Source organism: Pseudorasbora parva, chromosome 4 (assembly GCF_024679245.1).
Source record: "Pseudorasbora parva isolate DD20220531a chromosome 4, ASM2467924v1, whole genome shotgun sequence".
Classification (NCBI taxonomy): Eukaryota; Metazoa; Chordata; class Actinopteri; order Cypriniformes; family Gobionidae; genus Pseudorasbora; species Pseudorasbora parva.
In genome coordinates this window covers 13,898,930-13,916,443 of record NC_090175.1, presented here as the reverse complement: position 1 = coordinate 13,916,443, position 17,514 = coordinate 13,898,930, and the positions used below count along the sequence as shown (strand labels likewise).

The window sequence follows — 17,514 nt, the reverse complement described above, 5'->3', positions numbered from 1 at the left end:
TTTGGCGTGTCTATGGCACGCGGTTTTTCGCGTGCATATGAGACGCATTTTATGGCGTATTATACATACGAACCCCCCACCCCACCACCCTAAACCCACCCAAGCGCGTGTCATATATACGCCCCACAACCCTAAACCTTCCCAAGCGCGTGTCATATATTCGCCCCACCACCCTAAACCTACCCAAGCGCGTGTCATATATACGCCCCACCACCCTAAACCTACCCAAGCGCGTGTCATATATACGCCCCACAACCCTAAACCTACCCAAGCGCGTGTCATATATACACCCCACCACCCTTAACCCACCCAAGCGCGTGTCATATATACGCCCCACCACCCTAAACCTACCCAAGCGCGTGTCATATATACGCCCCACCACCCTAAACCTACCCAAGCGCGTGTCATATATACGCCCCACAACCCTAAACCTACCCAAGCGCGTGTCATATATACGCCCCACCACCCTAAACCTACCCAAGCGCGTGTCATATATACGCCCCACCACCCTAAACCTACCCAAGCGCGTGTCATATATACGCCCCACAACCCTAAACCTACCCAAGCGCGTGTCATATATACGCCATAATGTGCGTATCATATGCACGCGAAAAACAGCGTATCATATGCACGCCAAAATGAGTTTTGGCGTATACATTCCACGACATTGCACACTCGTACTATTTATACGCATTTATGTGTGATCGGGTTGGTTTATTTCACACCAACATAATTCATTGTTCTGCATCTGTGAGAGTGTGGGCGGGCTTTTGATATCGCGGCAGTACTTCCTGCTCTACTTCCAGCGCTCTACTGCGCAACTCCGGTCCCGAAATTGCTACTGCGCAGACTCGGTCCCAAGATCTCAGCGCCGTGCAGGCCGCCTGAAAGCTTCAAACAGCCAAACGGAAACGGATGATGTTGCGTCGTCCATATTTTTTTACGGTGTATGGTTTTAACCATGTAAACCAGCGAGGCTTTACCTCACATACGCAAAGGAAAGAGCGAAAGCGGTGAGTGCAGCATAGGCATAATAAAAGGCGCGTCGTGCTTCATAACACCATAACGTTAATAAGACTTTAACACGTTCACTCATTCATGAACATGATTTCTGTCCATCTACTGTGGAGGTGAAGACAACAACTCCCTTGATTCCAAGCTCATTTACAGCTACGCCTTTTCTTTTTCTTTTCTTTTTTATGAATAAGCGACCTCTAGTGGCAAAAATTACATACTGTGCTTTTAATATGTGTACCCGAAGCCAATACTATGTTCATAAAGTATACACACCCAAAGGGAAATGGTGATGGAAAAAAATTGAGAGTCTATGGTCTGACCACACATTTTACAAGATATGATATTTGTCCATGACGCTCTGGATCAGATGTGCACCAACACTTCATCCTGTCAGTCATCTCTGCTTACGATCCTTTACATGAGAAGTGACATCAGATTTAAGCTTTGGGGACGTCCCTATTAAAATAATCAATTGCATCCTTTATGATTATTGCAGCACATGCATGAGGCTGTGACCATTACTCATCATGTCGTCTGAGCGAGTGTCGCCCCGCCGTGTTGCGCTTGTGCAAACAGCCAGTCCAGAGGGTCGTGATTTGAACTCGCCGGGCCCTTTGAGTCTGTCAAGGTTAGTGATATGTTGTCAGGTCCATTGAGAGCCCAGGGCTTGTGCGCCAGGACAGAACTGGCAGTGGCCCATGTCATGCTGGGGTATTTGGCCATGCGTAGCGGGGACAGACGGGAGCCCTGGAGGGGCCCGCTGAGAGGGTAGGCCGGTTGGGACAGCTCTCGTATGGAGTCTATGTAGTCATCCAGGCTGTGCTGAAGTTCGCTCTCCTGAAGCTCAATAATCATAGGGAGGAGATCCACAGAGCTCCGCCGCCTGGGCTTCATGCTGGACCTAAGAGAGCGGGTTAAATATGTAAACACCGGATTCAAGCCTGATTTATTACAATTTCATTAAAATAAAATAAATGTTTAAAACATTCCTCTAACATTAGTAGGCCTTTTTAGTTTCCTGAGCTTGATCAGTTGTGGATCACAAAGTATCCGTATCAGTCCTGTTATCAGCTGTTATTGTGTCAGTTTGCGTCATTTCTCTTTAATCAGCTTCAAACATTAGAGGAGATCAGAAGTGACTGTTAACAGACTCAATCCCTTTAATCTCAAACAAGCCCGAGTGATAATAGCATTTGTGTGTGTGGCATAGGTATTACAAGGAGAGGGTGAAATATGAGGACATTACCCATGTCCCCACTTTTCAAAAGGCTTATAATTCATACAGGATGAGTTTTTTTAGAAAGTAAAAATGCAGAATGTTTCCTGTGATGGGTAGGTTTAGGGACAGGGGCAGTGTAAGGGGATAGAAAATACGGTTTGTACAGTTTAAAAAACATTCCGCCTATGGAATGTCCACATGTGTCACAAAAACAAATGTGTATGTGTGTGTGTGTGTGTGTACATTGTTGGGGAACAAATGTCCCTACAATGTAACATAAACCTAAGATCACCTACATTGTGGGGACTAGCCAGCGGTTGGATTTTCTAAACATAATAAATTATGGTTTTTTACATGTAAAAAGTTTCCTGTGATGGGTACAGTTACTCATATGAAAATGTTAAGACACCCTATTAAATTCTGTGTTTTTCTGCACAAGGACATAAAAAAATAATCGGTTGCTTGGCAGGTCTTAAAATTTGGAAAATAAAACCTCAGATAAACAACAAATGATACATCACACCGTGTCATTATTTATTCAGCAAAAGTAAAGTCAAGATAGAAAAGCAAAGATAGGACACCCTATCATTCAAATGCTTAGCCTGTTGAGCCACTTTTAGCAGCAAACATTTCTGCGTGATTTATCAGTCTCTTACATCATTCTGGAGGAATTTCGGTCCACTCTTTACAGCACTGATTCAGTTTGTTGAGGTTTGTGGGCATTTGTTTATGCACTGCTCTTGCCACAGCATTTCAGTCAGGATGAGGTCTGGACTTCACCTGCATAGGCAGTGCAACACTTTCATTCTTTTCTATTCCAGCCATTCTGTTGTAGATTTGCTTGTGATCATTTGTCTGGTGCATGACCCAATTCTGGCCAAGCTTTAGCTGTCGGACCGATGGTCTCACATTTGACTCTAGAATATTTTGGTGTACAGAGAAGTTTATTGTCGACTCAATGACTGCGAGGTGCTCAGGTTCTGTGGCCACAAAACAAGCCCAAAATCATCACTGTGCATTATGACTAAATATCTCCACTTTGGTCCCGTCTGAAGTCTTGGGGTTTGTTCAAGTCGTTCTGCCATGTTCTTTTTAGAGAGAAGAGGCTTTTTCCCGGCAACCCTTCCAAAAGTGTTATACTTGACCCATCTTTTTCTGATTACTGGAGTGTGAGGTGTAGTTCTTTGGTTGTCGGCAATTTTTCTGAGCATTACACCATCTGATCTTGGGGTGATTTTGCTGGGACGTCCACTCGTGGGAAGATTGGTGTCTGTTTTTTGAATGTCTTCCATTTGTGAATAATCTTCCTCACTGTAGAATGATGGACTTCTAATTGTTTGGAAATGGCCTTGTAACCCATCACAGATTGATGGCTGCAACGGTTGCTTCTCTAAGATCATTGCTGATATCTTTCCTCCTTGGCGTTGTGTTAACACACACCTGAATCCTCCAGATGAGCAAACTGCCAGAACTTCAGCGTTTAGATGATCACGTTTGCTGGTAATCAGTTCATCAAAGGCATTTGGTTAGCAGTGCCTGACCGTTACTTACACTCTTAATTCATGTGTTAACAGTAAGGGTGTCCTAACTTTGTCACCCATGGGTTTTAAATCTGGACTTTTTTGTTTGTTTGTTTTTGGTGCTAAATAGATAAAGACACCGTATGGTATGTCGTGTTGAGACCTGCCAAATTAAGACCTGCCAAGAACGAGATTATTTTTTCAAGATGATTTTTTTTACAGAAAACAATTCAATAGGTTGTCACATGACTGCATATATATATATATATATATATATATATATATATATATATATATATATATATATATATATACACAAATACATGTATAGACACATACACACACACACACACACACACACACACACACACACACACACACACACACACACACACACACACACATATATATATATATATATATATATATATATATATATATATATATATATATATATATATATATATATATATATATATATATATATATGAAATAGTGTATATATAGTCATATATAAATCAATGGTCTCTTAATTTTATCCAGAGTTGTATACTATTAAAAAATAAATAAAAAAAAGCATAAAATCTACTACAAAAGTACAAATACATTTTACTAGAGGTCAAGTAGTCTACACTTTTTGTGTCAAATATGGACAAACCCAGTCACTGATTATATTTTTCAATTCAGTTTTTAACCTAATAGTTGGGTTTGTCCATATTTGACCCAAATTTGGGTTAAAACAACCAAGCAGAGTGGTTGTTTTTTTGGAGTGTATTGGAGTACCATTAGCTGTAAAGGCTCACCTGTATGAATGTATGTCTTGCGCGTTTCTGTCCAGATCGCTGCTCAGAGGACCAGCTTCACGACCGGCTGAGTGTGTATTGTGTTCTGCTGAGGATTTAACACACATTTAGTGACTTTAAATCCTCTGGCAGTGGAGTGGAGGTACTAAAAATAAGCAAAGGAAAAGTGTGTGCGTGCGTGCGTGTGTGGGTATGTTTCTGTGACATAAGAGGACACAAAGTGTATAATGACATGGATATGACACAGGTATTACAAGGAGAGGGTGAAATATGAGGACATTGGCCATGTCCCCACTTTTAAAATGCTTATAAATCATACAGGATGAGTTTTTTTGAGAAAGTAAAAATGCAGAATGTTTCCTGTGATGGGTAGGTTTAGGGACAGGGGTAGTGTAGGAGGATAGAAAATACGGTTTGTACAGTATAAAAACCATTACACCTATGGAGAGTCCCCATGTGTCACAAAAACAAACGTGTGTGTGTGTCAAGAAACGTCTCGGTTACGTATGTAACCCTCGTTCCCTGAAGGAGGGAACGGAGACGTACGTCAGAACTGAACCGATGAATTGGGATCTGCCCTCAGAGACCTATCCACTTCGAGTGTATAAAAACGAGCCAATCGGAGATTGGCATGTGATCCACACATTCCACGCTCCGCCCCGCAGCGTGGGTATAAATAGGAAGTGGAATGGTAGATCAAATGCTTTTTTCAACCGAGGAGCCCTTCAGGGAACGAGGGTTACATACGTAACCGAGACGTTCCCTTTCAGTCGGTCACGTTCGACGTACGTCAGAACTGAACCGACGAATTGGGATCCCTTTGGAAAACGCCAGGATGCTGGCCCTTCCAGCGTCCTGCTTGAGCGCACTGGACCGTCTAGTATGGTACGGAAGTCAGGGCTCCAAGCAGGGAGGTCAGTCACTGCTGTTTCTGCAAGACCCACTTAGAGTGACCATAGACCGCTGGGAAGCGTGCCCTCTCGGAAGAGGTACGCTGCGGGGCCACGTCCTTCAGGGAAGGAGTGGTGGCGGAATACACATAAGGACTAACCTGGCAGGGTAGTGCAACATATGGCAGTCTCTGCGGTGGTTCCAACCTAATTGTAGGGGGGAAAGAACACGCCCAGAGACGACAGAGCGGGCTCTGTCAAGGGAAAGACACGGGGCTAGCCCGAAGGGTAGCTGATACCGTGGACGAATACACATATGGGGTTGCCGTGAGGGAACCGCTACATATGGAACCCAGCCTACAACCACGTTCCACAAGCCTTCGGGTGCAGGCCTAGCGTCAGACGGTCCGCAACGTCTGACACCGCATGGGGTGACGGAGGAGCTCGACAGGGTTAGCCGGTTTCCCGGGGAACACAACTGGAGACAATAAACGCACGTATCCGGCCCAGAGGGCGGGAGTGGCGTTGCAAGCCGACACTTAGAACGGGCACTTTGCGCTTCTGGCCACCAGGGGCGAGGATGCGGGAAGATACCGGCTCTACACGTAAGCTATAAAACCTAGCAAACGTGTTAGGTGTCGCCCAGCCCGCAGCTCTACAAATGTCTGTCAGCGAGGCGGCTTGAGCCAGCGCCCAGGAAGAAGCAACACTCCGAGTGGAGTGTGCTCTTACACCGAACGGGCAAGGCACGTCTTGGGACTGGTAAGCCAAGACTATAGCATCCACTATCCAGTGGGCTAACCTCTGCTTGGAGACAGCCTTTCCCTTCTGCTGGCCTCCGTAACAGACGAAGAGTTGCTCTGAGGTCCGAAAGCTTTGGGTCCGGTCAATGTAAGCGCGAAGAGCGCGGACCGGACACAACAAAGCCAGGGCTGGGTCTGCCTCCTCCGAAGGCAGCGCTTGCAGGTTCACCACCTGGTCCCGGAAGGGAGTGGTAGAAACCTTGGGCACGTATCCGGGCCTGGGTCTCAGGACAACGTGAGAGTTACCAGGCCCGAACTCTAGGCACGACTCGCTGACCGAAAGTGCGTGCAGGTCCCCTACCCTCTTGATCGAGGCCAAGGCAGTCAAGAGCACTGTCTTCATTGACAGGATTGTAATCTCAATTGGACTCCAACGGCTCGAAGGGAGGGCTCTGAAGTGCTCTGAGCACTAGAGCCAAGTCCCAAGAGGGTATCGAGGATGGACGAGGAGGATTTGGTCTCCTCGCACCTCTGAGGAACCTGACGATTAGGTCGTGCTTTCCCACGGACTTACCTTCGACTGCGTCGTGATACGCCGCTATTGCGGCGACGTACACTTTGAGGGTGGAGGGAGACAGCCTTCGCTCCAACCCGTCTTGCAGGAAGGAAAGCACAACACCAATCGAACACCTTCGGGGGTCTTCCCGGCGGGAAGAGCACCACTCAACGAACAGGTTCCACTTCAGTACATAGAGGCGCCTCGTAGAGGGGGCTCTAGCTGAAGAGATGGTATCTACGACTGCTTGTGGTAGTCCATCTAGAACCTCCGCGTCCCGTCCAGGGACCAGACATGAAGATTCCAGAGGTCTGGACGCGGGTGCCATAGAGTGCCCCGTCCCTGAGAAAGAAGGTCCTTCCTCAGGGGAATGGGCCAAGGAGGGGCTGTCGCGAGGAGAGTAAGTTCTGGGAACCAGGTCCGGTTGGGCCAATACGGCGCAACTAGCAAGACCTGCTCCTCGTCCTCCCTGACTTTGCACAGAGTCTGTGCAAGAAGGCTCACTGGGGGAAACGCATACTTGCGTAGGTCCCGGGGCCAGCTGTGCGCCAGTGCATCTGTGCCGAGGGTACTCCCGGTCAGGGAGTAGTACCACTGGCAATGGGTCGAGTCCGGAGAGGCAAACAGGTCTACCTGTGCGGCTCCGAACTGGTCCCATATCAGCTGGACCACCTGGGGGTGGAGTCGCCATTCTCCCGGAGGTGCTGGCTGCCGAGAGAGCTTGTCGGCTGTCTGGTTCAGCGCACCAGGGACATGCATGGCCCGAAGCGACCTCAGATGCTTCTGACTCCACAGGAGCAGGTGGCGGGCGAGTTGGAACAGGCGACGGGAGCGTAGACCACCCTGACGGTTGATGTACGCAACGGCCACCGTGCTGTCCGTACGGACCAGTACATGCTTGCCACGTAGCGGCCCCTTGAGGCGGCGTAGTGCCAAGTGTACTGCTAGCAACTCGAGGCAATTGATATGCCAATGCAATTGCGGTTCCGTCCACAGACCCGCAACTGCATGCCCGTTGTACGTGGCCCCCCAACCCGTGGATGAGGCATCCGTGAATAGCACAGCATGCCTGCACACTTGTTCTAGGGGCACCCCGGCCCGGAGAAACGAAGCGTTGGACCACGGGCTGAAGGTTTGGCGGCAGTTAGGAGTCACTGGGACCCGGTACTGGCCGCTCTGCCACGCCCACCTCGGGACTCGGCCATGAAGCCAGTGTTGGAGCGGTCTCATATGAAGGAATCCGAGCGGCGTGACCGCGGCTACAGATGCCATATGCCCCAGGAGCCTCTGAAAAAGTTTCAGTGGGACCGCTGTTCTGCCTTTGAACATATTCAAGCAGTTCAACACCGACCTGACTCGCTCCTCCGTGAGGCGCGCAGTCTGGCTGACCGAATCCAGCTCCATACCGAGGTAAGAGATTCTCTGCGTAGGACAGAGCTTGCTCTTCTCTCGGTTGACCCGAAGGCCCAACTGGCTGAGGTGACTGAGCACCATGTCCCTGTGTTCGCACAACTGCTCCCGAGACTGGGCGAGAATGAGCCAGTCGTCGAGATAGTTGAGGATGCGAACGCCGCGTTCTCGGAGTGGAACAATGGCTGCCTCCGCGACCTTCGTAAAGACGCGAGGCGACAGGGACAGCCCGAAGGGCAGGACTTTGTACTGGTATGCCTTCCCCTCGAACGCAAAGCGTAGGAACGGTCTGTGTCGGGGGAGTATAGAGACATGAAAGTACGCGTCCTTCAGGTCGATCGCTGCAAACCAATCCTGGGGACGGATGCATTGAAAAATGCGTTTCTGCGTTAACATCCGGAACGGGAGCTTGTGCAGGGCCCGATTCAGGACGCGCAGGTCCAGGATTGGCCGGAGCCCACCCCCTTTCTTGGGCACGATGAAGTAAGGGCTGTAGAACCCTGTCTTCATCTCGGCTGGAGGAACCGGCTCGATCGCGTCCTTCGCCAGTAGGACCTCGATCTCTGACCACAAGACTTGAGCATCGCTGCTTCACACTGAGGTGAAGAGGATGCCCTTGGACTTGGGTGGCCGGCGCGCGAACTGAATCGCGTAGCCGAGTCTGATGGTACGGATGAGCCAACGGGACGGTCGAGGGAGCTGTAGCCACGCTCCCAGGGACCGTACCAGCAGGACCAACAGCACCACAGACATGCCCGGGGTGGGGCAGCGCATCGGAGAGCTCTGGCTCGACTCGGGAGGCCCGGAGTGTCGCGCGAGCTCTCCTGGTGCGGGCAGGGAGCGGGTGAGAAGGCCCGGAGGCGTCCTCGGAGCCCGCTCGACTGCTCGCTGCCCGGAGGCAGAGAGGTGGGATGCTCAGACCCGACTCGGGAGGCCCGTGGGCGGCCCGGAGTGTTGTCTGAGCTTTCCCGGGAGAGGCAGAGAGTGGGTGAGAAGGCCCGGAGGCGTCCTCGGAGCCCACTCTGCTGCCCCCTGGCGAGGGGAGGGGAGGGAGGGAGAGACAAAGCCCGGAGGCGTCGTGAACTGCGACGGCGACGAGCCGCCTCGGCGACGAGCAGGCGGGGGGGCTGCGGCCGGCGACTGGGTGGAGGCAGCAGCAGGTCGCCGGGGCAGGATGTTCCTGATAGCCTCCGTCTGCTTCTGGGCCACCGAGAACTGCTGGGCAAAGTCCTCGATGGCGTCGCCGAAGAGGCCGGCCTGACAGATAGGGGCGTTCAGGAAGCGGACCTTGTCCGCTTCACGCATATCTGCCAGGTTCAGCCACAGGTGGCGTTCCTGGACCACCAGAGTGGACATCGCCCGACCCAGGGAGCGTGCAGTGAATTTCGTCGCTCGGAGAGCGAGGTCCGTCGCCGCACGCAGTTCCTGCATAACGCCCTGGTCGGAACTTCCCTCGTGCAGTTCCATGAGCGCTTTGGCCTGGTAGACCTGCAGGAGCGCCATGGCATGCAAAGCCGATGCGGCTTCTCCACAGGCTGTGTAAGCCTTGCCGGTCAGCCCGGACGAGAACTTACACGCCCGGGAGGGGAGACGCGGGGCACCACGCCAGTCCGCAGCGGTCTTGGGACACAGGTGCATCGCCACAGACCGCTCGACTGGGGGGATTCCCACGTAACCCTTCACCGCACCGCCATCGAGGGAGGTGAGGACGGAGGAGTCCGTCGATCGCGAGCGAGCGCTATACGGCGCTGCCCACGACTTCGAGATCTCCTGATGCACTTCCGGGAAGAAAGGCACCGGGGCGGGGCGCTGAGAACCAGCACGGGCCGTCCCGAGAAACCAATCGTCCAGCCGCGAAGGTTCGGGACACGGTGGAGGGTTCCACTCGAGCCCTACGCTTGCGGCGGCCCGGGAAAGCATAGCCGTAAGCTCTGGGTCAGACTCGGGCAACGCTGTCACACCCGAAGGGGGCAGCGCAGCCGAATCCTCATCCTCAGAGCCCATTAGCTCGTCCCCCGATGCAGCGAGCGACATCCTGTCTTCCGCCGGAGCCCCAAAGGAAACGGCTGGCACTCCACGTGAGAGGTCAGCACGCTCCTCCGGAAACTCCACCGGCGCAGCGGAGGGGGGAGGGGCCCGAGGAGCCATATGACCCGGCGGGTTTGCCCTGACCGTCACCCTCAGGTCCCCACCCAAGTCATCAGCCAGAGTAGCAGCCCTCTGCTTAGGCGCAGAAGGACCGCTAGACCGGGGGATGCGCGAGGGTGCTCCACCTGCTTTGAGGTATTGGAGTCTGGACCGTAACACTGCGATGGTCATGTTCCCGCAATGGGAACATGAGTCATTCACGAACGCCGCCTCTGCGTGCTGAGTGCCCAGACACGAGAGACAACGAACATGACCGTCAAGCGGGGACAGAAAGCGACCGCACCCAGAAACACACGGTTTGAATGACATCTTGAAAAAGACGCAGGGTCAAACCGTGTTGCTCTTTTAGGATGGAAAACTGCTCTTTTAGTTGTGCTGAAGCACTCAGGGAGATGACCGCGGTCAGCACGCAGTCCGAATGCAAGCCTGCGTGTGACACTCAAAAGGGGGAAAAACGCCCAGCGAACCAACAATGGAAGCTCTTTTATATTGAATGCAAACAATTGCAACTTGGTCTGTCTCTCGCTGAGAAGCGCTGTAACACCCGCACTGGCAGTTCTCCTTCTCTCCAAGACTCAGTCTTACACACTCTTCGTGGAAACAGAATGAACTGTTCGGCTCCGCAGTTGAAAGCATTTGATCTACCATTCCACTTCCTATTTATACCCGCACTGCGGGGCAGAGCGTGGAATGTGTGGATCACATGCCAATCTCCGATTGGCTCGTTTTTATACACTCGAAGTGGATAGGTCTCTGAGGGCAGATCCCAATTCGTCGGTTCAGTTCTGACGTACGTCGAACGTGACCGACTGAAAGGGAACAACATTTGCTACCTATACAACTCTCTACACTGCAAAAAAATGCTTTTCTTGTTCAGCTTTTGTTTAAAACAGGCTATATTATATGCCAATGGGGTAAGAAACAAGATTATTTTTCTTAAACCAATGGCAGATCTTTTTGTAAAAGTAAAAACTTAATTTTGACATGGCATTTTTGATTATGGCATTTTACCTATTTATTAAAAGCGTTTTGATTTAAGAATATTTGAATATTTGAAAACAAGACAAAAAAAAACTAAAAAAGAGAAGCGTTTTTTGCAGTGAAGCGCTCATATAAATTGTTTTTGTATTATATTTGCTCCTCTGACTTGCATTCCTTGTCCACTTAATACACTTACATAATATAATTAATTCCTTTGAAGAAGTGTTGTGCAATATTTGTTGAGACTTTCATTTTAAAATATAGTACTACATGTTTCGAGTCTTTTCTCATCTTTTATACTAAGCTTGACATTTGCCTGCACTTCTACACTTCTAGTTTTAACAAGCATGTTTTCATTTTTCTACATTCAGTGAAGATGATTGCGAAACTCACTGCTGAACTTGTGCCATCTGTCTTTCATAATCATTTTCCCACAGAGCAAACAATAGGGTTTGATGACTCAAAGACACATGACTGTTATATTCCTTCAAGGTGTGATAAATGCACGTTATTCCGTTCAGAACAGGTGCTGTAGCTCAGGTAACGGTCAATTAAACGATTTCTGTGAAAAAGAAAGAGTTTTAGTAATGAGCATTTGATTGCTGCATGTGTTGTGTGACATTAGCAATTAAAATGAGAGACAGTATGAGATGCTAGATTGCATTTGGTAGGAATTTATTATTTTATATATTTAATTGTACAAAATGAACACTTTAGGCAACCTTTATAAATGCATTCTGTTGAACTGAAATACTTGATTTGTAGCCAAATAGGAAATAAACTCAAGAGTGTTTAGTCATTACAAACATAGTATTAGACACTTCTGCTTTTATCTCTGAGTTTGAACAGATATGATGCAGGAAAAGGAAATGACTAAAAGTTCTTTATTAGAGCATTCATGAAGAAAACTCTCAAAGTATTTTAAAATGGAGAAATACGTTACAGGAAAGAAAGCAGCCAGATGATTAATGCATGACACTCAATGTTCTTGACACCGCTCAAGACATCTGACGTCATCGTCATGCTTACACCATATTAAGACCTTCACTGTTTTTATGTCTTGGCTCTGGTAAAGGATCGTAAGATACGGGACGAGTTGCTGGAATTCTGTGGAAAGGCACTGACCTCAAGAGGCCCTCACGAGCACAAGTACTTCTCCATAGAGGTGTAGATCTTGAAGGTCCAGTCAGTGAGTGAGCAGACATGTATGTCCGGAATGAAAACATCTGGTGGTTTACAGCTGACATGGTTCTCATATTGCTCCGCATTATTATAATTCTAAGGAATTGTAAAAAAAAAAAAAAGAAATGCTTCAGGGAAAGCATAGTTTGACACACTTTCGCGAGGAAAGTTTACTCAGACTATGCTTGTCAAAGTTATGCTCTGTTTTGCTTTCATTGTCTGTCAGTCTGGGGTGTGTTTCCCAGAAGCGTGGGAAAGCAATGGTCGCAAGTTGAGTCTGTGTTTTCTCCATTTCCAACCAACATTCGCAAACAGCATCGCAAACTTGTGTGGTTGCAACGACAGATCTCAACCTGTAGTTAGAAGCATAGTTTCTTGTTTGCATGACGTGGACTTAATGAATCCTCATCTTGAGCAAAACAAGTAAGCTGACGTTTAGTACAATCTATAGCTTTTATTCCGAATACATACAAATATCGCTAATGTTTTTTAGTTTGTCAAGCGATTTAAAGGAACTGTATGTAAGAAATGTATTTCAATTAATCATAAAATGGCCCTGATATGTCACTAGACATTAAGAAATCATGTTAATTCCAAATACTTCTATCACTGACAGCAGTAGTCTGGCCAGGATATTGTCATTTAAAAGTTGTTGTTGCAGCCCTCAACTGATGTTGATGTTGACATGTTGTGTTTTGGCCTGAAGCTCCACCCTCCACCTATCGACCAATCACGAAGTCAGTAGTGTTTCTGCGTCCGGGTTGCCAGATCTGCTCTAGTTACCAAAGCTGCAGCTCATAGACCGTAAAAAAATATGGACGACTCGACATCATGAGTTTCCGCTTGCCAGATTTGAAGCTTTCAGGCGGCCTGCACGGCGCTGAGATCTTGGGACCGAGTCTGCGCAGTAGAGATTTCGGGACCGGAGTTGCGCAGTAGAGAGTAGGAAGTAGAGCAGGAAGTACTGCCGTGATATCAAAAGCCCGCCCACACTCTCACAGATGCAGAACAATGAATTATGTTGGTGTGAAATAAAGAGTTATGGAAATGTAGAAATTAAAGCTAAAGCACCAATCTGCTCCCAAAAATCCTGCAAAAAGTCAGTTAGTGCCTCTTCACTCAGAGAAGACGTCGATCTCAGCTGTCAATCATGACGTCACACCCTCCGTTTTATAGCATCACATAACTAACTAAAACTAAACTTATTTTATAAACGAACACTTAAAATGAAATCATCGTGATGATAACTGCCTTCAATGACATAAACTAACTTTGGGGAAAAAATATTTGAAGTGTAATATTATTGTTTAGTTTGCCTCGCGTCCATTAGAAAACACAGAGGGGCGGCTATACTGGGACCGGTCACTGGGGGGCGATCGAGGCGCGAAAGCTTCAGTTTCTGAGAGGGATGCTGCAGGCTTGCTGCAGCTACAAACGTCCCTGCTGATCCTGCAGCATATCTGGCAACCTCAAGTCAGAGGGAGGGGGAGAGGAATAGTGATGCAGGACCAGTTTTGGCCCCAATCTTACCGACACTCTCTTTAAAACATCGTTTTTTAAGAGTCTGTATATGCGTACATGCCCAATACGTAAGACGAGCCTAATTGAAACTGGATAATAAAGGAAGATAACTGAGAAAAATAAGAATTTGTCCTCAAGAGCCATGTCCACAACTAGTTGATTTCTTCAACGATGCAACGTACTATGGTAGTTAAACAGTGACTGTGTCCGAAACCTGGAAAATGCTGCCTTCGGAGGACACATTCCAAGGGAGGAAGGCATCAAGGCACTTCCAAATCAAATGTTAGCGTCACTCCTCATGAGATACCTTCATCTGATGGATTTCTGAAGGCTGCATACATGTATCCTTCGCTACCTTTGATATTCCACAATCTGGTTCGTTCCATTCTGTGACACTTGAGCTGGGGGAAAAAGATGGCGTCCGAAAGTTGCGTTTGCTGGTCACTTTTTCCCACTTTTTTTCACTTTTTTCCACTTTCTTGCGAGAAATTACTAACTTAGTAATTCAATATTTGTTCTGTTTTCTCTCTGTTTTGCTGTAGATCATTGAACTGTTAGACTGCCTTAGAAGTCTTTCCAAAATTAGTTTTGTGAGGTGCCTTCATGCATAAACGCTTCCCACAGAGTCCTTGTCTGATAAGGCAGGAAGGCAATGAGTCAGCTGCCTAGGTTTTCGGACGAAGCCAGTGAGTAACGTCGTTGTTTGGGAAACCTCCCGTTTTCTTGTGTTCCTTTGTTCCCTTTCCTGCCACTAATCAGTTTTTATGGATATTTATTAGTTAATCACAGCTGTTCATCATTTAGTTCATCACCATGTGTATTTAAGTTCCTCGCCTTCACTAAGACTTGGTCCGGAGTAGTTATTACAGTTTCAAGTTTTTAATTTATAATATAATATAAAATGTTTAGTTCAAGTCCTTGATTCTGATTGGTCATTATCTGTGTTTTATTCACGACCATGTGACCGCTTCACCAAACAATTCTGAGTATCACTTCACAACACCCCTTACTTAGCAACCACTCTTAGCAACGTAAACATATGTTTGTTTTCACTGATATTATACTTTGAAGCTCACTGCATTATGTAGAGTATCGCGCGAGAGAGAGGGAGATCAAGTAAGCGAGTGTATTACCTACATTTAGATATCACATTTTCCTTCAGGTCAGTCATCATAATAAAAAATCTGTTGAAGGTCCACTGCGATATATTGTCTTTTTAACAGTTAATGGGTTTCCCACCACACTAGTCGAGGCATTGTCAGCTGCATCTTGATTCTTGCTTCTCCGTGTTTACATCAAGTTTCATTCCTTTCAATATAAAAGTCTTCACTGCTTACTGACTCACTCATGAAGACAGTCTTTGCCGCCTTTTAATGGTGTAATAATGTAATTTCGGACTATTTTTTCCAGCGGAAGGAAGGCTTTTAGTGTTTTTACTTAATGAAAGTTGCATTTAAAATAAAACCTAGATTACTCACGGGATTACATTTCCCGTCACTCATTGCGTGATGAGGGGTCTCTTTAAGGATCATCATTAACAACAAAAACAGCATTTCTTTCTGCCATTTTTTTCTGTCATCAACCATCTTGGAGATAACTACTATTTCTGCTCCGTGTTGTGGAAGCCCTATAGATATGTGGGAAAGCCCAGCACCAACGTGTCTGGATTCACAGCACCATCCAGAGGTGAACACAACTGAATTTCACCGTCTTGCCCAGGAACTGTGCCCGGATGACAGTCGCTTCCAGTGCTACTTGAGGATGACAAGTGCCCAGCTTGACGTGTCAATGAGTTTTTTGCTATTGGCTTGCGTGACAACGCGTAATATGAATTTCCTGCTCAAGTTGAAATATTTCTATTTGCACGGAAGACGCGATTGAGGCGAATATCGCTTGTTCACGGCAATAGTGCTGGCCAATTCGCATCATTTCCATCTATTCTCGTCTTTGCAATGACTCAATGACTTATTCATGATACAGCACAGCCTCTCGTACCTTATTGCTTACAAAATATAATATAAGCAAAATCACAAGAGCAAGAGTGTCAGAAGCCTGATATTTCCTGAATAAATTCATAATGAGTAACTTTATAGGTACAATAATGATACAATTTAGATACAACAACTGCATTTCTCTGAACTCTTTTGTTCTTAAATGAGTAGAGTTGAATTGTTTTAGTTAATGATTGAATGACTCACTCGCCTCTTTCATTCTTAAATGAATGATTGATTGAATCAGTTGAAGGAATGATGCTGCACTCATAAAGACAGTCAGCCGTTTCACTGCTTAATGGATACCTTCCCTGGATACGTTTTTGAAAAAATTGGTTGAAGGAATTATTTAGGCCTATAGACGATCACTTGCTGCCATATACTGGATGTGATAGTGTTTTATACTTATATTTTGATGTATATCTGAGTAAAATGGCTTCTCAAGTAAGAAAGAATGTAAGACCGGAATTGATATTGTCCATTGGGAACTGATTGGATGGTTGTGGTTTGCTATTGGTGGATCGCATGTGAGTGACAGGTTGCCCCGCCCTCACACCAGTAGACACATGTTCAGAAAAGAGGGACGGGAAAATATTTTGAATAAAGATTACGAGGACACATTATTTAAAAAAATAATTATCATTTAAAATACTGTAATTGTTAATGTTGTTATCGATTTCCTTCATGGTAACTTTTTATGTAAAGTGCAGAAAGATTTGGAACAGATAAACATAATGATACATAGTATACCATTTGAATTTTGACATATAAACATAAGCATGCAATTCACATTCAAATGTTTTGCATGTAAAACATGATTGCTGATTTCAAGAAGGCTAGAAAACAATCTACTGGGAGGAGAAGAAAATGGAGGGGTTGGAGGGAAAGCCTTTTATCTTCACCATGAGGAATTGTAAAACCTGAAACATTCAAATGGACAAATCAGTAGAGCAGAGAATACATAGACCACTGTAGAATATAAATATTACATGAAGCAGCCAGCGATACGAACACATCAATGCACAGCCCTTGATCTCCATCTGCAGCATTGTAGAAACAGAGATACCAAACGCTTTTGCTTCAACAGAGGAGGCTGTAACCTAAGGATTTTATTCCTGTCGCCACAGTCCAGACTCAAACTGCCTCAAAAGACATTTAATTTCTGAGACATCATTAGACATAAAACAACTGCTACTATAGTTGTTAATGTGATTCCTGCACTGCTGTTTGCGGTGCAGATGAGATTAACTTGGTCTTTGTTTAACTGAACAACAGTAATCACAGACAACCAACATGGCTGCTGCTGCAATGATAGTTTCACAGCTTCACTGTTTAGCCTAATGCACAAGAGTAAACATTTAAAGCCAACTTAAGAACAATGATAGTAGGCTACTGTACTTAAAAATACACCGTTATCAAACACTGCACACTAATGTAAAATCCATGCCGAGTTGTACTGAATATAGCCTAACCTTATTTTTCAATGCGGAACAAAACCTTTTTCAATACAAGGCAGAATCCTGCATTAAAAAA

General features: G+C 46.6%; 1 protein-coding gene across 1 annotated transcript; it reads right to left on the bottom strand.

The window, feature by feature from the left end:
• Nucleotides 1-1,317: 1,317 nt before the first annotated feature.
• si:ch73-6k14.2 (uncharacterized) lies at nt 1,318-12,777 on the bottom strand. The gene is made up of 3 exons (XM_067442633.1): nt 11,681-12,777; nt 4,560-4,644; nt 1,318-1,918 (listed from the first exon to the last, which is right to left on the bottom strand). The coding sequence occupies exons 1-3, from the start codon at nt 11,712-11,714 to the stop codon at nt 1,543-1,545; spliced, it is 495 nt and encodes a 164-aa protein (XP_067298734.1). The 5' UTR covers nt 11,715-12,777; the 3' UTR covers nt 1,318-1,542.
• Nucleotides 12,778-17,514: the final 4,737 nt, after the last annotated feature.

Coding starts and splice junctions, on each gene's coding strand:
- si:ch73-6k14.2 (XM_067442633.1), bottom strand. CDS start 11,714: ATGATTATGAAAGACAGATGGCACAAGTTCAGCA. Junction 4,645..11,680: donor CAGATGGCACAAGTTCAGCA/GTGAGTTTCGCA, acceptor AATCCTCAGCAG/AACACAATACACACTCAGCC. Junction 1,919..4,559: donor CAAGACATACATTCATACAG/GTGAGCCTTTAC, acceptor CCGCTCTCTTAG/GTCCAGCATGAAGCCCAGGC.